Source organism: Salvelinus namaycush, chromosome 2 (genome assembly GCF_016432855.1).
Source record: "Salvelinus namaycush isolate Seneca chromosome 2, SaNama_1.0, whole genome shotgun sequence".
Lineage (NCBI taxonomy): Eukaryota > Metazoa > Chordata > Actinopteri > Salmoniformes > Salmonidae > Salvelinus > Salvelinus namaycush.
Window position 1 is genome coordinate 36,870,813 of NC_052308.1, and position 27,690 is coordinate 36,898,502.

Below are 27,690 nucleotides of genomic sequence, written 5' to 3' on the forward strand. Positions count from 1 at the left end.
AAATCACTTTTTTATTTAACTAGGCAAGTCAGTTAAGAACAAATTCTAATTTACAATGACAGCCTACCCCGGACAAACCCGTATGACGCTGGGCAAATTGTGCGCCACCCTATGGCACTCCCGATCACAGCCGGTTGTGATACAGCCCGGGATCGAACCAGGGTCTGTAGTGACACCTCTAGCACTGCGATGCAGAGCCTTAGACCGCTGTGCCACTCAGGAATATTGGGGGAAAATAGTTCCTTTCAGATAAATTAAGGGGATCAAATGACAAGGTTAACTTGTAAACATTAAAATAAAAAGGCTTTGAGAGTAGTCTGCCGAGGCAGACGGGTTGCTTCCCACTTAGGCCTGGGATTTCTGAGTCAACAGAGAGAGCATAGAACTAAAGCAAAGAAATGTAATAGGATAAATAAATGTAGCAAAAAATAATAATAATTACAATCCCTGATGATTTACATAGGGTGTAGATAAAAAAAAAAAAAAAAACTTACATAGGGTGTCTAGAGATACACCAAAGTAACATGCTCTCAAGCCTCTCTTTAAAGGGCTCCATTTGTTGCATTACACATTTGGGCTGGTGCCTAAACCTGTGGTCATGGCTACTCTCAATAAATCGTTCCAGTAATTTCCCCTTGATTGAGGAACTCATTCAACTTTGAACTGTAACTGTCCAGGGCTAGATTCAGGCACCCTGGCAGCACTTACACTTGTTTTCATTGTCTGTGTCTCCGGTCTCCAAAGCATGGCTATAAAGGCTACCAGAGGGATATTTCATTGAGCTTGATACATTATTTGGCACACTAACTTGAACAATTTAGGATTTAATGGCTTAGAAAGAGAGCCTGACTTAAAACAGAGTCAATATGAAGTAGTACTAACCCTTCTTCTGTTACACCTCAGTCTATGAATTTCAAAATTAAATTAGAATATTATGTTAGCAGCATTCCTCATTAACCAGGCTAGGTGAAATGCCCCTCTGTAGATTCATCATGTTCATGTCAACACAGTTGCACTACTAGAGAAGCTCAAGGAATCTATGGCATAGCAAGGCTGAAAGTGCTTTAAAAACCCATGTCTCAGCGGGTTGAAGAAACAAAACCGTTCCAAACATCACCAGAAATGGCACCCCAGCCTGAGGAGGCCAGACACAAAAAACACCCAATAGTAACATGTAGTAATTATAAAGCAACAATTACTATACACCTTTAATCGGCCGACTATACTGTGCTGTGAGGCCATCCTCAGTTTGCCCCCTCTAAGTTATTTGCCTCTCTTTTACTGACACCCAAAAGCCAGAGGTGCATCTCAATAGTCTAAAATGGCTTCCCTATTTGTCTCTTCTTTATTTACACTTCACTGTAAGCTATATTGAGGTTGTATTCGAGGGGTTTGCTTTCACCTGTCCAGTACTTTCACATCAACACATATGGAGGAAATAAGCAGAGGAGAGGGAGCCAATTTAGATGTTTGAGATGCACCCCATGACACTGGCTGATCCAGCCAATGTTGTTCTACGACATCAAAAATGGCTTCACCAATCCGATCGCAGCAAGGACTTGGAAGTGCGCCATATACCTCAACAGTGTTAAAGACATTACATTGAAAATTTGGCACTAGCACAATTATCTTTATTCTTTCAAAGTGTTAAGAAATGAAAATGAAACGTATGTGTGTATATATATACACCACAACCAACATGCCAAGTGATGACAACTGGGTTGGAAACCATAAAAAAATGAAGATTTAGCATAAAAATATAAGCAACATGTGTAAAGTTAAAATCACCTGCTTCACAATGATTCAAATATGCAACATTAGAAGGTCACTTGAAAAAAATTAACAGTGGATGATAAAATAAGTAAATCAATTACATACATATATATAAAAAAAAATGCTCAAACCTGACCAACTGCAGTGATTTGGGATCAGGTAACGAGGAGATTTGGATGCCATTATTGACTTGTATTGCATCCCAAACAGCACCCTATTCCCTAAATAGGGCACTACTTTTGATCAGAGCCCTATGGGCCCTAGTCAAAAGCAGTAGACTTTATAGGGAATAGGGTGCCATTTGGGAAACAGACTAGGTACTGACTGCAGACCTGTGTGTCCAGATTACCATGTGACTCTGAGGGCATATCAGGGACACATGGTTAGAAATGGCCCTGTTGCCTGGAAATCAACCTAGTGTGTGTGTGTATTAGGGTCCATTTATGTCCTTGTCCATTGAGCCAGCTCTTTGCATATCAGTGTGAGCTACAGAGCTCAAAATCATACAGTGACAATACTGCTCCATGCCACTAAACCAAGTATGTTAAAGTCAATTTAATATTGTGATTGTACTAAAAATATGCAGAAAATGCTGACAAAATCTCCTCACAACTTGTATTGCAGAATGTGTGTTGCTCAATCAGTCAATAAGCAGTGAGGTTAAAAACCAATCCTCCCCCTGTACATTAAAAGGACCAAGTCTCCCTCTATTACTTACTTTTGAAGTATCTGAGGGAAAACACACACATTGTCAGTAGCTAAATGTACAACAAAACATTGCCCCAAGAAAAGCACTCCCCATTATTCCTTTTAAGACTTGGATAAATGTGTGGGCGAATACAGTAGCAAATAAAAAGGCAAAATACACACAATTAACATGTTGTTTCAAATCAACATGCTCTAGTATTTTGTCCTGTTTCCTTATAGGAAGGGGGAAGCCTAGCCTGGTCACACCAGACTGAAGAACGCTGTGCTAAGTTTGGTTGCCAGGCTAAGAGCTGCCTCCCTACCCAAAGCGGATGGAAAGTAAGGGACGAGCAGAGTGCCTCCGAGATGAGAGGTCGCCAACACTCACCCAAACAGCGCCACCCTCTGTCCACATCAACGGAAAGACAGTATTCAAATGCACGTTCTTTTAAAATCAGATTACATGAATGAGAATTCATATGAGATCGGTGGCGCAAAGACTGATCTACAGAAAATAGAAACGGAGAGTCCATAGCACATCGAAAAGAGCAGTAATCTGGAGAAAGAGTGTGAGTATGTGTGTCTAAACAACGTGTCTCGTTTTGTACAAACACATTTGAGAGTTTTGTACAGTTCCATTGGAAAAATTAAGCAAACAGGGAAAAGGAAAACGGATGTACTAAATCTATTCCGCTGAGCCGTCCTTGTTAGTATATGAACATTTCCATAGGAAAAGTGTACAAAAATAGGACCCTGATATCATGACCATACCAGGCTGTAAAATGGCCCCAAGAGGGCCACAGAGAGAGGAATCTATGATTGAGTTGAGTGAGCACCAAGTGTTTGAACTGGTCTTACAGAGAAGTGAAGAGAAAGGGAGGAGGGAAAGAGGAGACAAGAGCTTTACCTCTTCTCAGAGTATAAAGTATGTGTCTCTGTGTGTGTGTTTGCGTTTGAGATCAAGAGACAGTTCATAGGTGTGCATTTGCAATGGCACCGACATACTGCATAATTTGGACTATTAGGTAAAACGCATCCTAGTGAATGTCAACAACATTCTATGTGTACTAAGTACTGCCTGAACACCTGTCTAAACCCATCCCAGGACCCCTATAACCTGACCTCCACACGTCGGTCACATGATAACGCAGTCTACCATTATTAGGACAGGAAAATAAATCGAACAGAACATAAAAACTGCCTCTCACACAAAAATGGCTTCTCTTGCTCGTTTTACATTTACAAAAATCTCTTTGGGCTCGCTTTAAACCTCATGCTTTCTGGAACTCTTGAAATGTCAACCCCACGGCCCTGAAGGCTCTGTTGAGCATTGAGTCCTGTCTGCAGTAACCTCCAGGTGACTGTAGGGGAGCTTTTCTAATGGCCAGTCTCATCTCAGCTACATGCACAGTAAGGGACAACTCTCTGCTTCCTCATCACAGCCACCTTCTATCCAAGCCTTTACCTTTTGACACGCGCACACACACACACACACACACACACACACACACACACACACACACACACACACACACACACACACACACACACACACACACACACACACACACACACACACACACACACACACACACACACACACGTGTCCCCGATTCTCTCCCTGTGTACTCCTCCCCACACATTTTAAAGCATTGGATTGGTGTAGGCATGGGCTGGAGTTTCCACTATATTTCATACAACTGTCATTTCCAATTAAATTCATGAAGGGTGCAAGTGCACACTTAGGGCTGAACCGTAGAGAATTGGGACAAAGCATGCACACACGAAGGCGCACAAACGCAGGCACACACACACACACACACACACACACACACACACACACACACACACACACACACACACACACACACACACACACACACACACACACACACACACACACACACACACACAACTGGGTAGTGGGTTAGCTCACTAGCTAAAGAGCTTGATGAAGCAGCCCTGGCAGTATGGCTTGTCATTCTGCTCCTTGAAGGTGCCCTTATTGAGCTGCTTAAGGCAGAAGGCACAGACAAAGTGCTCGGGGTGGAACTTCTTGGCCATGGCTGTGATGCAGCGGCCCGTGATGGGCTTCTGACAGCCCGAGCAGAGGGACCCGCGGCGCTCGTGGTAGTGGCCCTCGCAGTAGGGCTGGCCCTCGTGCTCAAAGAAGCTCCCATTTACAAAGGGGGTGAAGCACTCCTGTAATGCACAGAGGTGGGAAGAGAAGGAAAGGAGGTTGTCACAAAATGGCTGAGGCAATCAAGGCTTTCTATACTGTTTTTCTAAATACCTTTTTTTTCAAGAACTGTATGAAAGCTATGGAAGCTACAGGTAACTGCCAAAATAAAGGAAACTCACGAGTAAATGAGGTTTCTGGCGGCTCTGTTATGGGGTGGGGTGCATTTTCCGGACATGGTTTAGGTCTGCTCAACCCCTTAGAGGGCAAGGTAAATGCCAATAACACACAGCCATTATGAGTGATCACCTTCAATCTATGGTGAATCATTTCTATCCTGATGGGAGTGGCCTCTTCCAGGATGACAACGCCCCCATCCACAGGGCACGAGCAGTCACTAAATGGTTTGATGAGCATGAAAACTATGTAAATCATATGCCATGGCCGTCTCAGTCACCAGATCTCAACCCCATTGAACGCTTATGGGAGATTCCGGAGCGATTCAGTCACCATCAACAAAACAACAAATGATGGAATTTCTCGTGGAAGAATGGTGTCGCATCCCTCCAATAGAGTTCCAGACACTTGTAGAATCTATGTCAAGGCGCATTGAAGCCGGCGGCTGGTGGTGGCCTAACGCCCTATTAAGTCACTATGTTGGCGTTTCATTTATTTTGGCCGTTACCTGTATGTCTCACCATATGTAGATGTGGGATAATACGCTTAGAATAGCACCACAGCATACACCCACTTACTCTGCAGACGAAGCACTCAGGGTGCCAGAGGGAGTTGAGGGCTGATATGTAGTTCTCCAGAATGGCACGGGCACAGCCTCCACATTTGGGTGCAAACATGTCAAAGTAGTCCTTCCGACAGTACGCCTTCCCATCCTTCTCATGGAAGCCTGTGGAGGACGGGCAGAGAAGGACACCGCCTTAAGACGACAGAGAGAAAAGTGGAGAGGAGGAGAGAAGAAGAGGAGACAGAGAGCAAAAGAAGAGAGAAAGATAGAAGAACAGAGAAGAGGAGAGGAGAGAGAGAGAGAAGGGGAGAGAGATAGCTTACCCTCTGGACCAAAGAAAGCTCCACACTGAGCACAGAAGAAGTGTTCTGGATGCCAGTTCCTGTCCAGTGCCGTCACCACTTTCTGTAGGGGGCAAAAAAAGATCAATATTTTTCCCTAGATGCAGTTAGCATACACCGAGTATACAAGCCATTAAGAACACCTGCCTTTTCCATGACATAGACTGACCAGGTGAATCCAGGTGAAAGCTATGATGATAGAGGAACCACGTCGCTGTCTTATCTGCTTGTTGCTACCCCCGGACGCAAGATGGAGATCACTGAGGTCATTTTTAATGAGTTCATTTCGCAAGTGGCTAGTTTGCATCAACTACCTTCACTAAAACCACCACAAAGCTTTTGCCTGCAAATCACCCGAAGAGGTCCCTCCCTGGAACAAGTTTTTCCCCCTTTTCGAAGCTAACAAGAGAGTCAGTCTTTAATCCCAGACCCTAGTCACTGCTGTTGCAGTTTCCGAGGCCAGTTAGCAGCAGATTGAATTCCTAAAATCAAGGTTTTAGGCCTTTTGCCCATTTATTTTATATCCAGCAGATGGCAGCACTAGCGAGGCTGACGACAGTAGTATAGTGCAGTGTGTCTAGTGTGGACATAGCAGCGTGAAGAGAGAGAGAAATAGAAAGAAAGGAGAGATAAAGGAGTTATATGAATACACAACCCTGGACCAATGAGGAAGCTTGTCTCCACCGGGACTAATCTGACATATCCCGAGGCTAAAGTCCAGTCGCTCTCCCCTTCTGCTGTGGTGCCTCACCCCAGGCAGTGTGTGTGCGTGTGTGCGCGCGCATGCACGTGTGTGTTCATGTGTGCAGTGACTCATACACATGCTGCAGTGTGTCAGAGCAAGAATATGAGTGAGTGTTGACGTGTGGAGTGAGACAGAAACAGAGATGACGGGTGGAGAAGAATGGCTCAAAGCTGGGTCTGTGGGATTCAAGGTGGCATAATGTGTGTGTATGTGTGTGTGTATGTGTGTAATACTGACGTCCAGCATAGGTCTGCTGCAGTAGTAGCAGCACCAGTGTGTGTGTGTGTGTGTGTGTGTGTGTGTGTGTGTGTGTGTGTGTGTGTGTGTGTGTGTGTGTGTGTGTGTGTGTGTAATACTAACGTCCAGGATAGGTCCGTTACAGTAGTGGCAGCGTGGGGAGAACAGGTTGTGGTAGTCCTTCTCACAGTACGGCGCTCCGTCCCGCTCAAAGAAGTTCCTGGAACCGATCTCCTCCTGACAGTGGGTACACACAAAGTGCTCCGGGTGCCACGTGCGCCCCATGGCGGTCACCACCTGGGCACAGGGAGGGCACAAGACAGACGCATCACACATCTAAACCAGGAGCCTTAACCTAAGATTTTGTGAATCTGGAAGCGCATTCATAAACCGCCTCAGAGTAGGATCAGGTACCCCCTGTGCATGTAAACGTAATCATTAGGATCTAAAAGACCCCTGATCCCGGATCAGCGCTCCAACTAGGAGTCTTTATGAATACGGGCCCCATGGGTGAATCCTCATCAGAGATGTGCGTATGACTATGCCAATGTCCCATTAACATCAATGTATGATTGATTTCCACCGGTTAATGGTGCATATCTCCAGTTCAGATTCAGCCCTCACTGTGGAACAGTGACCTTCGTATGGTGGACAAAGTACTTAACCTTATTTCCATTACCAGCAAACATTGATTATATGGAGGAATGCAAACCATGCGAGCTATGTAGGCAGCTCAATCTAATCATGAGTACATTATTCACACCTACTGTGGTATTGACCGCGAGCAGTCAAAATGGATCTAGGAATAAATTCAACGGGGACCCAAAAATGTATGTAATAAGCACAGTAAAGGGTGCATGTAAGTGTGTGAATATGGCCTGTGTGTGTGTGTGTGTGTGTGTGCGTGCGTGCGCGTAAGGTCACCTGTCCAACTATGGGCTTGTTGCAGGCCCCACACACTCCCTTGGCCACGGTCTGGACGCCCAGTTTATGGAGGTCTGACTGGAGGCTTCCCAGCATGTTGTCCAGCTTGTTGGCCTGTTTGGGGGGAGCCGTGGGCAAGCTCTTCCCCTGGGCCAGAATCTGTGGACGGGTCACACACAGACAGACATGTCAGAGAAAGAAACAGACGCACAGAAACAGACACGCAGACAATAAGCAGACACACTAACACTCGCATGTAGAAACGTACACATGCAAACAACACAGTTCCACAAATAGAGATCCCTTCCCAACTCATGTTCTGCTCAACTCACACAAAACCCAATTAAAGCGTAGAAGAGTCACTCTTCAACAACTCTGCTGATTACATCTGAACGTAATTGCTCCCCTGGGATCAAGCCTCTTGAATTTAACTGAGTCTTCATAGACACAACAGTAATTATTCTTGACGAAACAGAACACACTCTCCCTGGGCTTATGTGACGTGCCACAGAAATCAGTCTTTTTAATGGCTGAAATGGAGAATGCCGCTGGCATGCATGCCAGGCTAGAAAGAACATGTTCGGCTCATCGCATAAAAGCTGACATTACATAAAGCACTGCAGTCCAACCCTGGGACTCTTCAATCTGACTACTGTCTCCAAGAGTAACTCTGCTTATTAGCTACCTATAGAGCCTATTGATTGTCTGTGCGTTGTTGATGGGCAGAAGCAAGGTGGGAGGGAACTACACTTCTCAAATGGTTTGGTCATTGGAGCTTCCTGACCCAGTCAAATTCCACAGAGGGAAAAAATAGCCTGTCAGTGGGTCTACTGCTTACAAAAAACGTGCACACACACATAAACGCACACACGCACGCACGCACACACACAGGGACTAACAGTCACGTACAGGCAAATTTCACTGACGAAAGGCAACCCTCACTAAACAGCCACCCTTCCATCTGGAGTAAAATCAAATACCAACTTGGCTTGGACCTTGATGTGTTTGTTAAAGAGAAAGGGGTAGGTTGAATATGATATTAGATATGAAGAGAAATAGTGGCATATAATAACAGTGTCTTAACAGAACACTATGCAGTCAGCTAAATCACGAGTCAAGCTATTTCAACCTGTTCAGATTTGGGCTTGGTCAAAAGGGCATGGCAAGTTAAACAGTCAAACATTAGGTCTGAAATGCCTATGGTGGAGGCAAGTCCTTTGGGAGGTGGGAACCATTCCAGCAACATGACAGGAATCAGGACAGCGTGGCTGTAATATCAAGGAGAGAGCCATGATGTCTGTTCCCCACCAACCACCCGATACTGATTTCAAGGAACGACATGGCCCAAGTTGGCGCCGCCGGGCGCCATTCTCCAAAAACCGAGACGGTTCACTCGCCAGCCTGGATGTCATACTCTTTCATCTCTACAGAATGGATTTCACACATCCTTAAAGAGCTCCTTCCTTATCACAACCCCTCTCCTAGACTCTTGGTGGAGAAGTGACTAGAGATAGGGCCCAAAATACATCTGTTTTCTCCACACACACACTCACAGTGAAGAGTTTTGGTTTTGACAACACATGTCCACTCAGACAGACGACTCAATACAAACCACGATATAGAGAATAAAGTTGGTGATAGTGAGAAAAGAAAGAGGTGAGAGGCAGATTAGGCCAAAGAGAGAACGGGAGAAATAGAGAAAACAGAAGGATAAACGAACAGGGTGGATTGAGTGTTCCATGCCTCCATTGGTGGGAAGATGGGATCGTACTCAGTCTGGCAGCCAACAGACACAAAGACCTTGGGCGGAGGGGGCGGGGTGACAGACTTGGGCCGGGGGCTGGGGTTTTTGGGCGGGGCAGGTTCCCTGGATGGAGGGGTGGGCTCTCTGGGGGTCGGCATCCAGGGAGGGGTGGGCTGATGCTCCACAGGTGGGGGGGAAGGGGTGCATGGCGGGGGAGGGGTGGGTACCCTGGGAGGGGGCGAGGGGGGTGGGGGAGGAGGCAGGGGCGGAGGGGTCTGCTTGACAGGGGTTTGCTTTTTGGGCGCCGGGGGGGACTGCGGAGGGGGGATGACTTTTCTCTGAGGGACAGGCGAGTCAGGAGGGATGATGATCTGGGTGTGGGAAGAGACAGAGAGCAAGAGAGAGACATCAAAAATGAGTGAAATGAAACCACAGGAAATAGAAAGCCTCAGGTGGAGCAAAAAAACATCAACAAGTGGTTACAGAAGAATACGGTTGAGAAACTGTTCGCTAGTCATAGTCCATCTGTGTGGTATAGAACATTGCCTTGATAACGTTACTCTAGAATAACAGCACTAATCAAGGAACACGCTACTGGAAGGTGCTGTATTGCTCTACAACAAGTCGGTCCAAATTTGGCCCAATGAGATGACTTAGCACTGGCTCCGGCCACATCTCTGTACCTTGTCCACCACCGGCGAGGCCCTGGCTTCCCGCATGCGCTGCGGGTTGTTCATGACGATGACCCCCTCAGTGAGCCAGTCGTCTGACTGCTTCTTGCGTCGGCGCTCAACGGCGCGTTCGATTCCCAGCTTGCCCTGCAGCTCTGCGATGAGACAGTCCTGGGAACTGCTCTTGGTGAAGATGACAGGACCCAGTTTACGCCTTAACACATGCCCGTCTCGGTACATGGGGTGCACGTTGGGCGTCTCTTTGGTGCGGCGGATAACCGACTTGAGCTACAGAGTTGGGTAGAATGAAGTAAGAGGGGGGGGGGGGGGCATGGTGGTGCTTCCCCATACCTCCCATGATGACGCACATATCGGGGATGCTGCAGAGCCAGGGATGAAACACCAGGAAGCACAATCCTTCAGGCCAGGCCGGCTGATCGCAAAAGTCAAACGGCACTCCACTCGACTCCATTCCATTACACTCTTTTCCGAGGCAGTCTATTTCACACGTGCTAGGCTGCAGTGTGTAAGCATGCTGGGTGATTGAAAACACTTAGCAAACGTCCATTCTTCTCAGCGCAAAAACATACAGGGCAGCAGGTAGCCTAGCGGTTAACAGCTTTGGGCCAATAACCAAACGGCCACTGGTTTGAACCCCGAGCTGATTAGATGAAAAATCTGTTGATGTGTCCTTGAGCAAGGCACTTAATCCTAAATGCTACTGTAAGTCACTCTGGATAAGATAATGACTAAAATGTAAATGTAAAATACACGATGTGCAAAACAACGACTAGAACTCTAATGCTCATGCAATACACAGGCAGGCGTAAAATGCAAGCAGCAAAACCGATGGTCTTAGATTCTTGTAGTAATGTCACTGTAGAGAAGTAGCTAATGTCCTTGAAAACAGATTCTAAAACTTGGTTCCACAGGCCCATATAAACCCTCTCTGCTCCACTCGCATGTTTTAGGTTTGTCCCTTCTCCACCCAAACATGTGCACAGAGAATGTGTGTAGTACCTAGCCCTGTGGAACACCCGTAGTGAGACAACATGGTGCAAATACAGACCTTCTTCAAGTCACCTGGAAGAAGCGGTAACGCGTTCAAATCAAATCAAATTATTCTTCCTTAACACCACAGGCTCTATTTTCGGCTGCCGCTAAGGAGGCACAAGTGTCAAACACATGTTAGTTTGCAATTTCGTCATGTAAAAATAGACATTTTCCAACCTTTACGCCAGGTTCGGGATTTTACCTGTCTAACATCAGCTCGCTGAGATGGGAGGGGTGGCAATATTTGAGGTGTGTTCTTAAAAACAAGAGCAAAAGTGACAATTTCATGCAGCGCTGAAGGGAAATTTTAAGACCCACCAAAAGCAGGTCTTAACGGTAAACGCATGGATTTGGAGAGTGGAAGCGCAGACTATACAGCCATGACGCACAGTCCCTATGGAACGAGAAATGTGCCTTTTGCGCCAGTGAATCTCGTATTTAGAAACATTAAAAAAGTATTGATTTCCCTCCCATTTCATTTCATTTTATAAAAGAACATGCATAGCCTACCTTCCCCTTAATCAAGGCTGGTTTAGCAGCTTCGGATAAGTGTGTATTTTTATCCTGGCCATGCATTAACCAAGTCGCCTATGAATAAAGAGGTTTTAAATGGCCTACTGAGAGTGCCTTAAAATAGGAGTTTTTTGCCTTCATGCTTTTTTATGATTCACAATTTACATACCTGCATAATCAATTTAGCTTGTTCAAGTAGGTTATCCATGCCCATTTTCAAAGAGTGCACCTCGTACGATTACCAAAGACACGCTCATCTATACTATTCAGTCCTCCTATACGGCCATATCAACAGCGGACCAATGCATTCGCCAAATAGCAGCCTATCAATAAAGGATTTCGCTCGTGAGACTGCGTTGAAATAAATATGAAATCACCAAAACTTTATTAAATGATCAAGTTTGGGAGCAGCAAAAATAGTGAGTAGACATCCCATTTATCATTAGTTTAGCTCCCGTTATTATTTTGGACGTGCGTAAAAGACTCCATACAGTCGACCTTCATATATCCACGGGAAGCAATGATGGTGCCTGCAACTGTACTTAGACATAGCTCAGTTTTAAAACAAGCTGCTGTTTCGTTTTATTTAGATTTTGATTATAAGCCGTATCAATAGTGAATTTAATCTAGCTTATTAACAACATTTGGCATGTCTATGGCTCAGACATAATGCAATTTACAGTAGGCCTAGCCAGTGTGAATGTTATATTTAACAATATATTTCCAAATTGAAGCCATACAATTAGGCTTCATACAATGTGGACTGCAAACATCTTCAACATATTTAGCAAAGATGGAATAGGCCTACATACATTTTGTTATTTTGTTTCTGTAGGCTATGCCAAACCTAGATAATGGCGCCAGAGGGGGATGGCTGCGTTTTATGGGCTCTTAACCAACCATGCTATATTGTTTGTTTTTTCGTATTGTTTGTAACTTATTTTGTACATTATGTTGCTGCTACCGTCTCTTATGTCCGAAAAGAGTTTCTGGACATCAGAACAGCGATTACTGACCTTGAACTGGACGAATAATTATTCTTTAATGAGTCGGACGAGAGGGATTTACTCCAGACACCCGACGAGGCCCTCATCCCTGTCATTCGCAGGAGAAAGAGATGGAGATATCGCGGAAGGAGATCTGGGTGCCTTGTAAGGATTTGTTACTTTTCTTTCTTTAAAAAAACAAATTCTGCATTGTTGGTTAAGGGCTTGTAAGTAAGCATTTCATTGTAAGGTCTATACCTGTTGTATTCTGCGCATGTGACAAATAAAATTTGATTTGATTTATTTAACAAACTAGGCTATAACGGACTAACATTCGAATTGGAGTTGATGACAACACAAAACATAAAAGATCGTAAATACAGAACTTGAAGAAATATTTAGCCATGGAGCATGTTCTGATTGGCCAGTGAGGGGTCAAGCCTTGACATACCTACAACTTGTTTATTCATCAAAACCCAGCCCTTTTGCCATCGCCAGCTACTGCACCCATAATTCCGGTTGTGAAAATAGCTAAAATATTTCTGACACACTCCCAAACCTATAGCGCTACCGCCAGCGCTAAGATTGACCATTGAGTTAGGTTTGTTGAAAATACAGCCCCAAGTGTGTTAATGTACATGTATGGTGACTTGAGGAGGTCCTCTGTAGCAGGACCTCCTCTGCTAAATAGCATATATAATATATTAGGAGGCATATAATCCAGCATATTGACATGAGGTGGCAAGCTACACACAGCAGTGCGGTGAAGGATTGCATCACTCCAAATGACAACTGCAAGTTGAGACGTGCAATAGAGCCATAAACAACACACAGCGGACATTTCCACATGGACCACGGTAGGCAGTTAACCCCCTTGACCATAATGAAAAAGCTTTAACAGATTTTTAGACATTTTTGCAAATATACATATTTTTATTTTTGAAATACCTTATTTACATAAGTATTCAGACCCTTTGCTTTGAGACTCGAAATTGAGCTCAGGTGCATCCTGTTTCCATTGATCATCCTTGAGATGTCTCTACAACTTGATAGGAGTCCACTTGTGGTAAATTCAATTGATTGGACATGATTTGGAAAGGCACACACCTGTCTATATAAGGTCCTACAGTTGACAGTGCATGTCAGTGCAAAAACCCACCCATGAGGTTGAAGGAGTTGTCCGTAGAGCTCCAAGACAGGATTGTGTCGAGGCACAGATCTGAGGAAGGGTACCCAAAAATTTCTGCAGCATTGAAGGTCCCCAAGAACACAGTTGCTGTGGGGATGTTTTTCAGCGGCAGGGACTGGGAGACTAGTCAGGATCGAGGCAAAGATGAACAGAGCAAAGTACAGAGAGATCCTTGATGAAAACCTGCCCCAGAGCGCTCAGGACCTCAGAATGGGGCGAATATTCACCTTCCAAAAGGACAATGACCCAAAGCACACAGCCAAGAAAACGAAGGAATGGCTTAGGGACAAGTCTCTGAACGTCCTTGAGTGGCCCAGCCAGAGCCCGGACTTGAACCCTATCGAACATCTCTGGAGAGATCTGAAAATAGCTGTGCAGCAATGCTCCCCATGCAACTTGACAGAGTTTTAGAGGATCTGCAGAGAAGAATGGGAGAAACTCCCCAAATACAGGTGTGCCAAGCTTGTATGACACCCAAGAAGACTTGAGGCTGCAATCGCTGCCAAAGGTGCTTCAACAAAGTACTGAGTAAAGGATCTCAATACCTATGTAAATGTGATATTTATTTTATTTGAGAAATTAGCTAAAATTTCTAAAAAATTGTTTGTGCTTTGTCATTATGGGGTATTGTGTGTAGATTGATGAGAAAATAACAATTTAATCAATTTTAGAATAAGGCTGTAACATAACAACATTTGGAAAAAGTCAAGGGGTTTGAATACTTTCCGAAGGCACTGTATATCCTTGTGAAGTTCACAATAGCCAACATTCTACACAAGGCAGAAAATACAAACTCCATGCATCACTTCTCAGGTAAAACTTTGACAAGATGCCCTATATATTCAAGTCCTTGTGTCCTCATGTTGTGTTCATGTGAGTCACTCTCCCAAAATAAGAGCCCATCTCAATCACTTCAACTTGATAATAACTGACATACTGTAACAGAGCTAAGTTGAATTTGAATGAGCCTAGTGGACACAGTCTGATCGCGGCTTAATCCAAAAGATGGGCATTTGGAATAAGCCAGAAAATTGACGGTCCAATCAGCATCCTCTCAGAAAGTGGGTGGGTTTAGGACAAAAACCAATTCAGTCAAACTTTGCTTTGAATTAGGCCATCCTCTGATTGGTTGAAGGTGATCCAATCGCTGACAAGTTAGTTTTGAATAATGCCCCATTACAGACACAGACTCGAAGATGAGAAATCCCAGACATATAAGTGAAGTGAAAAAGGATGGTGAATTTAGCGATCAGACTGATTCCACCAGGCTAGAATGAGCCATCATCAGATAAAAATCCAATGGCATCATATATATTAGTGATCATTATCATCTCTGTATGTTACTGGCTCCGTTACATCTATCAGTGTGTGACACCACCAGTGCCAGGATACATGGGAAAGATGAAATGTGTCAAAGTGGGGATTTGGCCTCAAACTTGGCCTAATAAAAGATAAACCATACGGTGTCTTAGAGCCTTTAATCTCGCGTGCCAGCTTATTTTGGGAGAGCGTTGTTGGGGGTGGGTGGTCTGTTGGACGGGAGCATCGTACTTGGCCCGAGGTGGACAGCCTCTCCACGGCCGAAGGCTGGTTCAGGGGCAGGTCCAGGGTGGTCTCGGGGGTTCCTGGGCACGTCGAGGGGGTCAAACAGTCATCCATCCAGCTGGCCTTGTTAAGGGGGGTCATTGTCCCCTCGCGCCCGTCCAGGGACGTGCTGTGCCTTGGGTTAATACTTTCCTTGTCCTCCCAAGTCCTTTCCTTATCTCCTTCCATGGCATAAAGCTCCTCTTTGTCCTGATGGGTCTCCTTGGCATGTTCCACTTCTCCCTCTGGCAGGGTAAAGTCGAAGGACAGCAATCTGTCAAGGGTGTCCTCCAGCAAGGGCTCCCGACATGGCCATGTTATCCCCAAGTCAGGACATGCAGTAGGGGGCTCTGCTAGCTGAGCAGCAGGTGTTTCTGGATGCTTCTCCTTCAGTGGGGAAGATGGATCAATGGAGGCTGACTGAGGAAGGGTGATCGTTTTAGAAGTGGGACTCTTAGCAACACTAACAGGAATGGGGCTCTTAGCAACCAGAACTGGACGGGGGCACTTGGCAACTGGAAGAGGACTGAGGCTTTTAGGAATCGGAACAGGACTGGGGCTCTTAGCAACCATAACTGGACCAAGAGTCTTGGCAACAGTTATAGGACTAGGGGTCTTGACAAGAGTCATGGGACTAAGGGTCTTGGCAAAAGGTACCAGACTAGGGGTCTTGGCAACAGTTACTGGACTAGGCATCTTGGTGGTCTTTGTATCCACTGCAGGACTGTTGTACTTTACAACGGGGGCAACAGAAGGATAGGGGTTCTTTGGCAAAGTGTGGCTTGTGGTGTTAGAGACCACAGTGAGTGACTCCATGTGGGAGGTCAGTGTAGTTCTCACGCTGGGATCAGTAACTCCTTCCAGCTGTGTGTGAATCTGGGTGTACTGGAGGCTCTGGGACGAGGCCAACAAAACGGAGGAGGCTGAAGCAGCTGAGAGGGGGGTGGAGGAGGGAGGGCCAGAGCAGGCATCTTCATCTATGTGGAGTTCTAAAGGAACAGGGTTACAGGAGTGGGACGTGTCACTGGGGGGCTCCAGCTGCAGATCACCAGGCCCAGTTGGGTCTCTGGTTACAACTACTGGGGAAGCAGGGGCTGCAGGTGACTTAGTCTCCAAGGAGGCGGGTTCTGATCCTTGACTGATCAGGAAGGTATTCATATTGACAGACAACTGAGAACCAGACTGGAGGATGGGCAGCACAGAAACAATAATAGAAGACAGGGAGAAAAAAAGGGGAAATGGTTTGAGGAGAGGTAGAAAAGGGAAGTTGCCACAGCGGCAGACATGCACCATGGCAAATGAATCATGACAACTTCCTCAATAAAACTGTGTGAAAATTGGCATTATATATATCACAGTGATGGATATACAAATCATTCACATTCCACACTCATTGCATCACAGTGTAAATAAATTGTTGTATTGTGGGATCAATAAGGTAAATGGTAGGAAATGCCTGACCGAATGTACATTAGAGTCTAGACCACAGCAACACTACAGCAACCTACCTGTGTGAAGAACCCCCACATCCATGCTAAAAATCAATATACAACCAACCTTTAAAAAGCAACACATGCACCATTCATTTAACTGCACATTTCACCCTACAGTATGTCCCTTCACCCATCTGCATCTGCCTACCTCTCTTTCCTATCCATCTCTACACCGTTGAATAAGTAGGTGTGTCCAAACTTTTGACTAGTACTGTACATACGCACATACAGCACCAGTCAAAAGTTTGGACACACCTACTCATTCAAGGGTTTTTCTTTATTTTTACTATTTTCCACATTGTAGAATAATAGTGAAGACAACAAAACTATGTATTAACACATATGGAATCATGTAGTAACCAAAAAAGTGATACAACAAATAAAAATATATTTTATATTTGAGATTCTTCAAAGTAGCCACCCTTTGCCTTTATGACTGCTTTGCACACTCTTGGCATTCTCTCAACCAGCTTCATGAGGTAGTCACCTGGAATGCATTTCAATTAACAGGTGTGCCTTGTTAAATGTTAATAGGTGGAATTTCCTTCCTTCTTAATGCGTTTGAGCCAATCAGTTGTTTTGTGACAAGGTAGGGGTGGTATACAGAAGATAGCCCTATTTGGTAAAAGTCCATATTATGGCAAGAACAGCTCAAATAAGCAAATAGAAATGACAGTCCATCATCAGTTTAAGACATGAAGGTCAGTCAGTCCGGAAAATATCAATACTTTGAAAGTTTCTTCAAGTGCAGTTGCAAAAACCATCAAGCGCTATGATGAAACTGGCCCTCATGAGGACTGCCTCAGGAAAGGAAGACCCAGAGTTACCTCTGCTGTAGAGGATAAGTTACCAGCCAGAAGAAATGGCTGCAGTTTTACGGGCGCCCAACCAATTGTGCTATTATGTGTTTTTTTGCGTTATTTGTAACTTATTTTGTACATGTTTCTGCCACCGTATCTTACGGCAAAAAAGAGCTTCTGGATATCAGGACAGCGATCACTCACCTCGGATTAGACAAAGATTTTTTATACTACAAGGACGACGCACAAGACATTCTCCAAACACCCCACAGGGCCGACATCCCCGTTATTTGCAAGAGGAAGCGACGCAGGTACAGAGGACAAAGAGCTGGTTGCCTGGTCAGGACCCGGAGAAAGCGACTGGGAAAGCTGCCGTTACCGTCAATACTACTCACCAATGTGCAATCATTGGACAATAAATTAGACGAGGTATGATCACGAATATCCTACCAACGGGATATAAAAAACTGTAATATCCTATGTTTCACGGAATCGTGGCTGAATGACGACATGGATATTCAGCTAGCGGGATATACGCTGCACCGGCAAGATAGAACAGCACACTCCGGTAAGACGAGGGGGGGCGGTCTGTGCATATTTGTAAACAACAGCTGGTGCACAAAATCTAAGGAAGTCTCTAGATTTTGCTCGCCTGAAGTAGAGTATATTGTGATAAATTGCAGGCCACACTACTTGCCTAGAGAGTTTTCAGCTATTTTTCGTGGCTATTTATTTACAACCACAGACAGATGCTGGCACTAAGACCGCACTCAGTCAACTGTATAAGGAAAAAAGCAAACAGGAAACCACTCACCCAGAGGCGGCGTTCCTAGTGGCCGGAGACTTTAATGCAGGGAAACTTAAATCAGTTCTACCAAATTTCTATCAACATGTTAAATGTGCAACCAGAGGGAAAAAAATTCTAGATCACCTGTACTCCACAAATAAATCCGACCACAACTCTATCCTCCTGATTCCTGCTTACAAGCAAAACTTAAAGCAGGAAGCACCAGTGACTCGGTCTATAAAAAAGTGGTCAGATGAAGCAGATGCTAAACTACAGGACTGTTTTGCTGTCACAGACTGGAACGTATTCCGGGATTCTTCCGATGGCATTGAGGGGTACATCACATCAGTCACTGGCTTTATCAATCCCACAGTGACTGTACGTACATACCCCAACCAGAAGCCATGGATTACAGGCAAAATTCGCACTGAGCTAAAGGGTAGAGCTGCCGCTTTCAAGGTGCGGGACTCTAACCCGGAAGCTTACAAGAAATCCTGCTATGCCCTCCAACGAACCATCAAACAGGCAAAGCGTCAATACAGGGCTAAGATTGAGTCATACTACACCGGCTCCGACGCTCGTCTTATGTGGCAGGGCTTGCAAACTATTACAGACTACAAAGGGAAGCACAGCTGCGAGCTGCCCAGTGATACGAGCCTTCCAGACGAGCTAAATTACTTCTATGCTCGCTTCGAGGCAAGCAACACTGAGGCATGCATGAGAGCATCAGCTGTTCCGGACGACTGTGTGATCACGCTCTCCGTAGCCAACGTAAGACCTTTGTACAGGTCAACATATACAAGGGTGCGGGGCCAGACGGATTACCAGGACGTGTGCTCCGGGCATGTGCTGACCAACTGGCAGGTGTCTTCACTGACATTTTCAACATGTCCCTGATTGAGTCTGTAATACCAACATGTTTCAAGCAGACCACCATAGTCTCTGTGCCCAAGAACACAAAGGAAACCTGCCTAAATGACTACAGACCCGTAGCACTCACGTCCGTAGCCATGAAGTGCTTTGAGAGGTTGGTCATGGCTCACATCAACACCATTATCCCAGAAACCCTAGACCCACTCCAATTTGCATACCGCCCAAACAGATCCACAGATGATGCAATCTCTATTGCACTCCACACTGCCCTTTCCCACCTGGACAAAAGGAACACTTATGTGAGAATGCTACTCATTGACTACAGCTCAGCGTTCAACACCATAGTACCCTCAAAGCTCATCACTAAGCTAAGGATCATGGGACTAAACACCTCCCTCTGCAACTGGATCCTGGACTTCCTGACGGGCCGACCCCAGGTGGTGAGGGTAGGTAGCAACACATCTGCCACGCTGATCCTCAACTCTGGAGCTCCACAGGGGTGCGTGCTCAGTCCCTTCCTGTACTCCCTGTTCACCCACGACTGCATGGCCAAGCACGACTCCAACACCATCATTAAGTTTGTATACGACAAAACAGTGGTAGGCCTGATCACAGACAACGACGAGACAGCCTATAGGGAGGAGGTCAGAGACCTGGCCGGGTGGTGCCTGAATAACAACCTATCCCTCAACGTAACCAAGACTAAGGAGATGATTGTGGACTAAAGGAAAAGGAGGACCGAGCACACCCCCATTCTCATCGACGGGGCTGTAGTGGAGCAGGTTGAGAGCTTCAAGTTCTTTGGTGTCCATATCAACAACAAACTAGAATGGGCCAAACACACCAAGACGGTCGTGAAGAGGGCACTACAAAGCCTATTCCCCCTCAGGAAACTAAAAGGATTTGGCATGCGTCCTCAGATCCTCAAAAGGTTCTACAGCTTCACCATCGAGAGCATCCTGACTGGTTGCATCACTGCCTGGTACGGCAATTACTCGGCCTCTGACCGCAAGGCACTACTGAGGGTAGTGCTTACGGCCCAGTACATCACTGGGGCTAAGCTGCCTGCCATCCAGGACCTCTACACCAGGCGGTATCAGAGGAAGGCCCTAAAAATTGTCAAAGACCCCAGCCAGTCATAGACTGTTCTCTCTACTACCGCTTGGCAAGCTGTACCGGAGTGCCAAGTCTAGGACAAAAAGGCTTCTCAACAGTTTTTACCCCCAAGCCATAAGACTCCTGAACAGGTAATCAAATGGCTACCCGGACTATTTGCATTGTGTGCCCCCCCCAACCCCTCTTTTACGCTACTGCTACTCTCTGTTCATCATATATGCATAGTCACTTTCACCATATCTACATGTACATACTACCTCAATCAGCCTGACTAACCGGTGTCTGTATGTAGCCTCGCTACTTTTATAGCCTGTCTTTTTACTGTTGTTTTATTTCTTTACTTACCTATTGTTCACCTAACACCTTTGTACTGTTGGCTAGAGCCTGTAAGTAAGCATTTCACTGTAAGGTCTACACCTGTGGTATTCGGCGCACGTGACAAATAAACTTGGATTTGATTTGATTTGAAATTGCGGTCCAAATAAATGCTTCACAGAGTTCAAGTAACAGACACATCTCAACATCAACTGTTCAGAGGAGACCTTCATGGTGAAATGAGGCCTTCATGGTCAAATTCCTGCTAAGAAACCACTACTAAAGGACACCAATAATAAGAAGAGACTTGCTTGGGCCAAGAAAAAGGAGCAATGTACATTAGACCGGTGGAAGTCTGTAGTTTGGTCTGATGAGTCCAAATTTGAGATTTTTGGTTCCAACCGCCGTGTCTTTGTGAGACGCAGAGTAGCCAACAAGTGCTCAGCACATGTGGGGAACTCCTTTAAGACTGTTGGAAAAGCATTCCAGGTGAAGCTGGTTGAGAGAATGACAAGAGTGTGCAAAGCTGTCATCAAGGCAAAGGGTGGCTACTTTGAAGAATCTAAAATCTAAAAGATATTTTGATTTGTTTAACACTTTTTTGGTTACTACATGATACCATGTGTGTTATTTTCATAGTTTTGATGTCTATGAAACCTTTGAATGAGTAGGTGTGTCCAAACTTTTGACTGGTACTGTATATACATACACATCCTGGTAAAAATAATATTTCTGTGAAACTTACATTGCTCTGGACTTTGAAGTCGGACAGCGAGGCCATGAGCTCGTCGAGCTCCCGCGTGGCGGAGGAGGCAGAGATTCTGGCCTGCAGCTGGGAGGGCGTCTCCTCCTCCCCCTCCGTAAACTCCACCAAGGGGGTGGGGCTAGAAATCAAATAAAAACAACAAACATTAGGCCATAAATGACCACAGTCAAACATGAGAAACACACAGGAGAATAGCACAACCAGTGTGCAAGATTAAACGGTCTTCCGGAACTTGAGGTGTAGTGTTACTGCTTTGCTGTCAATTGTCCCCCATTTCTGGGGATAGGAACGTTTTTGCGGCAATAGTACAATTTATCCATCTAGAGATGACGCAGCCAGTATACACTTTCACAAAATAGTCAGAATTAATCTAACATAACTCAAGAAATCTGTCATTAATTTTGACGTTTTTGTCAAGGAGATCTTAGTCGTGCAATTTTACATCTAAGGTTGGTGCAGTATTTCTCAAGTGAAATGATAAAAACTGAATTAAAGAATCCCTACTGCTGATTAATCACTGACGAAGGGGCGTCATTTTGTGACGTTTTTTTGTGTGTCCACGAACAGATGGAAAAACCCTTGCCGAAGACCAAAATGAACAAAAACGTCACAAAATGTCGTCATAATATATGCTCAAACTGGGAAGCACAAGGACGCCTTAATACTTACATGGGGGAGGGCACAGAACTTTCTAGCTCGTCCAGAAGGCTCTCAACGCTGGGGCGCACGTCTTCAATGACCCTGGTGGCCACGCTGCGCTTGGGTTTCTCCATGGTGGGGGGAGGCACCTTGCCGGCCCCCGAAACCCCGTTCTCCTGCACATAGTGGGTGGTGCTGCTAGAGGGGAGGGGCGGGGCTGTCTCCTCTGCAACACAGATGGAGAAAAATACATCTTTACATACAGTATTCCCTTAGTTTCAACAACAAAGACAAAGTGCCTGCTAAGTGCTTTATGTACCAAAAAGGGTTTTGGACCCGTGAGCCCTGGTCAAAAGCAGTGCACTATTTAGGAAATAGGGTGCCATTTGGGATGCAGCCATAATGGTATAGCGTACCCTCAGTCGGGAAGGAGGGCGTGTTGTGTTGCACAGCGTTGAGCTCCAGAAGCAGCCGGTCCAACTCCGACAAGTTGCTGCCCAGGAAGGAGCTCATGGCAGCCTCTGCACTCTTTTGCTTGTTGGGGAAGCTGCAGAAACCAACAGAGAGACACAAACATCAGTAACAGACATCTGATGTTCATTTTGTCTTGCGACACTACACAAACAAAAGTGTATTGTTATTATTAGCATTATTACCTGTAGACGTGGTCGTCTTCACTTTGGGGTAAGGGGGGGGAGCTACTGCTGTAGGACTAAGAAAGGGTAGGTACAAATCAAAATCTATTGCTTACATACAAGCCCTTAACCAACAATGCAGTTCAAGAAATAGAGTTAAGACACACATTTAGAAGTGCAGTATGTGATTGGTCTAGATGGGTCATGTGGTAAATGAGTGTATGTCAGGGGTGTTCAACTGTACCGTCAAAGGGTCATGTGGATACAGGCTTTCGATCATCCATTCATAGTCTTCACCAATACTTTATTAGTTGAACCAGGTATGTAACTTACTTGAACAAAAGCCTGAACCACACCTGCCTTTTGGGTATGTACTGTATGGGCACACAAAGGTGTATATGAGTATGTACCTGTGTGGATGAGCGGGTGGATTCTAGGGGGTCGAGGGCGGTTCCGTTCAGGGCCTCAGCAGAGGGAGGTTGGGGTACAGGGGGCGAGGCCGGTCCTCCCGTGGGGAAAGAGTAGGGCGTCTCGTCCGGCAGAAACACCGGCCGCTTGGAGATGTGGGAGGTTGTCGACTCCAAGTCCGCCAGCAAAGCATCTAAGAACATAGAGAGTAAGATCCATTTTTTTTTTAAACGCAGCAAGTGGCAATCTTAAAACCAAGAGTTGACCTGGCGTAAACAGAAAATCACTGACAAGATTGACAACACTCAACATTGGGAAATCCCCTTTGCTTGTTTGATTGCATCTCTCAAGGAGAGGTTTCATTTTAAAACGTAGGCTATCCTGTCCCTAGATCTCCCATCATCTAATGTACCACAATGTTGTGCAGGACAGTAAACCACTAATCTACTGAAGTTTCAAACTTAATTGTTGTGGGAATAACATTCAGCCATTGCAGCAGACTAGTAAATAATCCACTTCACTGAATCATCTGGACTATGTCACCACTCAGCACCACTCCTTTGGTTACTCATTTACCCTGCTGTAGTACACTTACACTGCCTCACTCACTCACTCTGCTGCTCCCAGAGTTCCACTGCCAAGAATAGAGTGTGAAGTGAACAGTGGCGACACGTGAAAGCTTTGGTAACTTAACATTAAAATGTTGACTTTATTAAGGATTTATGGTAACACTTTACATTAAGGCACCCTTTAAACAAACTATTAATAAACAGTTTATATACTACTTATAAACATTTCGTGAATCATTTTAAGTATACCTTAATCTAAGGAGTAAGCCTACTGCCCAGGTTGTATTCACGGCCAACCAATTGTTGCTTTCCACCTTTGATTGGTTCATCTAGATCATGTCTGTTCAATGCCTTGGAAACATAGACCATACCCAATTTGGGATTCAACACCACACATCCCCAGCTCCCCTCTAAATGCAGCCATTATATCAGAGGTAACAAAACGGCAAGCCAATTAGCCTCCCAGACAGTTTGTGGGCATTGAAGAGAACTTGAGGAAGACGACATCATCCACACCCACTCTGTAAACCTTCTCTACTGTTACACACCCATGTCCCTACACGGTGATCACTTCTCTTAATGTCTTAAATCGATGCCTCTGATATCACAAGTGTGTGAAACTGTGTGCAATGCAATCCCCCTTCTTCACTAATAATACTTACCCTACTGTCTTAAGTAGACTCTGCTTCAGTCAGAACATTAAATCAGAAAAACAAACAAAAGCACATCCATAAATGAACTGTGAACGATATGCACCTAAACTATAATAAGTCAACAATACACTGCCACACTGAACCAAACAACTGATAAGATGACTGAAACATTACGCGCTGAAAACTGATGCCGACAAAAGGTGAGAAATACAAGAAAACCATGAGACTCACATCAGTGGAAATGACATACCTGAGGCGATAAAGACTAGCACATACACACCCCGGAAGGACGAAGGCAGGAATGCAGAGGAAGACTGGGAAGAAGAACGCAACCCAAACACACTGGCTGACAGGCAGGAACTGCTACCCTTAACTAGCACCAGAGACTGGTAATGAGAGACTGAGACGGGAGGGGAGGAGGGAGGGAAGAGGGGAGGCGTCACTTTGGTAGCAGTGGGAGGATTAGGTTTACTCCTAGCAATGCAACTTTGACGTTTCAGTGTTCTTGGCTCCATGAAGGCTGAGGTAAGAGTTTGTTCTCACTCACACGACTGCCGCAGAGAACGGTCGGCTAACTAGGCAAGTAGAGCGAACTCGACAACTTATCACACCAAAGCCTGGGAAAAACAACGTTGTGAAAAAGTTGTGAAAATGATGGAAGATATGTTGTGTCTCTTGTTCTGTCGGCCTCAAGGTTCAGTCCAGGTGCACTTGACTTTAGTGACCAATTCATTTAAAAACATAACACAACACACTCCCTCATCAGTACGGAGAGGCTGAGACAGTATCCCATGGTCCAAGGAATCATGGATGCCAAAGACAGACAGTGGTGATCGCTACTGAACAGATCCACTTTGGCTGGAGTTAACGTCATTAGCATGCCAGATGATGTCAGGGTTTCCAAAGCAGAAGGGTTTGCTCAACAACTCTGAGACAGTGTAGACATTCCAGAGGATTTGATTCTGGATACAGTAGAGCCGGGTGTTTATTTAACTGCAGCCAGATACTCCCTCTCAGGGGAGATAGATAGTCTAACAACAAACTAACTGCCCAGAGGGCTTCTTGCTGGGCAACGAAAACGCTCAAAGATGCATTACCGTTTGATTTCAAGTAAAAGGGGTTTCTGAAGGTTTTTGTGTGGAAGGTTGTGTGCTAGTACACCTGCCAGCAAAAAAGTGGAAGAGGGACAGTCGTTAGGACAAGGCCAGCCTCCAGTTATTATTGTCACACCCTGGCCTTAGTTATCTTTGTTTTCATTATTATTTTAGTTAGGTCAGGGTGTGACATGGTGAAGTATGTGTTTTTGTATTGTCTAGGGTGTTGTTTGGTTTAGGGGGTTAAGTAGAGTAGATGGTTTAGTGTTCAGTGTAGGTGTCTAGGAAAGTCTATGGTTGCCTGAATTGGTTCTCAATTAGAGACAGCTGGTTATTGTTGTCTCTGATTGGGAGCCATATTTAAGGCAGCCATAGGCTTTAGCTGGTTGTGGGTAATTGTCTATGTCAGTGTGTAGTGGTCAGTGTCAGCACCATTTTGTTTATATAGCTTCACGGTCGTCAGCTTGTTGTTTTGTTTCATTCGTTGCTCTTCTAAAATAAAAGAAGAATGTATTTCTCACACGCTGCGTTTTGGTCCTCTCTACAAAGTCAAGACGATCGTGACAGAATTACCCACCAAACCAGGACCAAGCAGCGTGAAAGGATGGAACAGCGCTTAGTGGAGGAATGGACCCGGGAAAAGGATGAGTGGAGAACAACCTGGGAAGAGATAGACAGGTGGGCGTGCGATCCAGAGAAAGTGCCGGAGCCTGCCTGGGATTCGCTGGAGCAGTGCGAGGAGGGTTACAGGATTATGGAGCTGGAGAAAGGAGCACGAAGGCGCGGTAGGAAGCCCTCGAGGAAACGCCAAAAATTTCTTGGGGAGGGGCTCATGGGGAGTGTGGCGAGTCCAGATAGGAGATCTGCGTCAACTTCCCGTGCTACCCGTGAGGACCCTAAGAAGGAACCTGAGCCAGTCGGGCTGATATTGGAGGTGAGCAATGGGAATGATACAGAGACTGTTAAGGATTTATTGGGGAGGTTGGAGGAGAGTGAAATGAGGGAGCTGCTGTGTTGGTGCGTGAGGCACAAAATCCACCCGACAGAGCGTGTGCGGGAAGTGATGTTACCTGAGTCAGCTCTCCATGCTCGTCCTGAGGTGCGTGCTAACCGTCTGGGAATGACAGTCCCACGAACCAGGCCTCCTGTACGCCTCCCTAGTCCTGCACCTCCTGTAGCAGTTCCACGTGCTAACTCTCCTGTGGCAGCCCCTTGTACCAGTCCTCCAGTTCCGGCACCACGCACCAAGCCTTTTGTGCGTCTCCAGAGTCCAGTACGTCTTGTTTCTTCTCCCCGCACTAGCCCTGAGATGCGTGTCCCCAGCCCGGTACCACCAGTTCCGGCACCACGCACTAGGCCTAATGTGCGTCTCCAGGGTCCAGTATGCCCTGTTCCTCCTCCCCGCACTAGCCCTGAGATGCGTGTCCCCAGCCCGGTACCACCAGTTCCGGCACCACGCACTAGGCCTAATGTGCGTCTCCAGGGTCCAGTATGCCCTGTTCCTCCTCCCCGCACTAGCCCTGAGATGCGTGTCCCCAGCCCGGTACCACCAGTTCCGGCACCACGCACTAGGCCAAATGTGCGTCTCCAGGGTCCAGTATGCACTGTTCCTTCTCCCCGTACTCGCCCTGATGTGCATGCCCTCAGCCCGGTACCACCAGTGCCGGTACCACGCACCAGGCCTATAGTACGCTTTGAGAGTTCAGTGTGCCCTGTTGTTGTTCCCCGCACTAGCCTGAAGGTGCGTGTCCTTAGCCCGGTGTCTCCAGTTCCGGCACCACGCACCAGGCCTACAGTGCGCCTCATCCGGCAAGAGCCATCCGTCTGCCCAGTGCCATCTGAGCCATCCGTCTCCCCAGCGCCATCTGAGCCATCCGTCTCCCCAGCGCCATCTGAGCCATCCGTCTCCCCAGCGCCATCTGAGCCATCCGTCTCCCCAGCGCCATCTGAGCCATCCGTCTCCCCAGCGCCATCTGAGCCATCCGTCTCCCCAGCGCCATCTGAGCCATCCGTCTGCCCAGTGCCGTCTGAGCCATCCGTCTGTCCCGAGCCATTAGAGCCGCCCGTCTGTCCCGAGCCGTCAGAGCCGTTAGTCAGTCAGGAGCCGCTAGAGCCATTCGTCAGTCAGGATCTGCCAGAGCCGCCAACCAGACAGGATCTGCCAGAGCCGCCAA

At 46.1% G+C, this 27,690-nt stretch overlaps 1 protein-coding gene across 2 annotated transcripts in view; it reads right to left on the minus strand.

The window, feature by feature from the left end:
- Window positions 1-126: 126 nt before the first annotated feature.
- Window positions 127-27,690, minus strand: part of LOC120062595 (paxillin-like) — a 47,190-nt gene continuing 19,626 nt past the window's right edge. The window contains exons 1-11 of one of the 2 annotated variants that reach the window (XM_039012688.1): window positions 24,673-24,762; window positions 23,203-23,393; window positions 22,814-22,869; window positions 22,574-22,704; window positions 22,188-22,383; window positions 21,498-21,636; window positions 7,629-7,787; window positions 6,828-7,001; window positions 5,705-5,786; window positions 5,395-5,543; window positions 127-4,662 (exon numbers count right to left, since the gene is read on the minus strand). In XM_039012688.1, coding sequence (XP_038868616.1) covers window positions 4,396-4,662; window positions 5,395-5,543; window positions 5,705-5,786; window positions 6,828-7,001; window positions 7,629-7,787; window positions 21,498-21,636; window positions 22,188-22,383; window positions 22,574-22,670 — 1,263 coding nt within the window. In that variant the 5' untranslated portion in view covers window positions 22,671-22,704; window positions 22,814-22,869; window positions 23,203-23,393; window positions 24,673-24,762 and the 3' untranslated portion in view covers window positions 127-4,395. Of the gene's footprint in view, window positions 4,663-5,394; window positions 5,544-5,704; window positions 5,787-6,827; window positions 7,002-7,628; window positions 7,788-21,497; window positions 21,637-22,187; window positions 22,384-22,573; window positions 22,705-22,813; window positions 22,870-23,202; window positions 23,394-24,672; window positions 24,763-27,690 lie in introns of those variants that run through there. The other variant, XM_039012687.1, reaches the window with a different exon arrangement.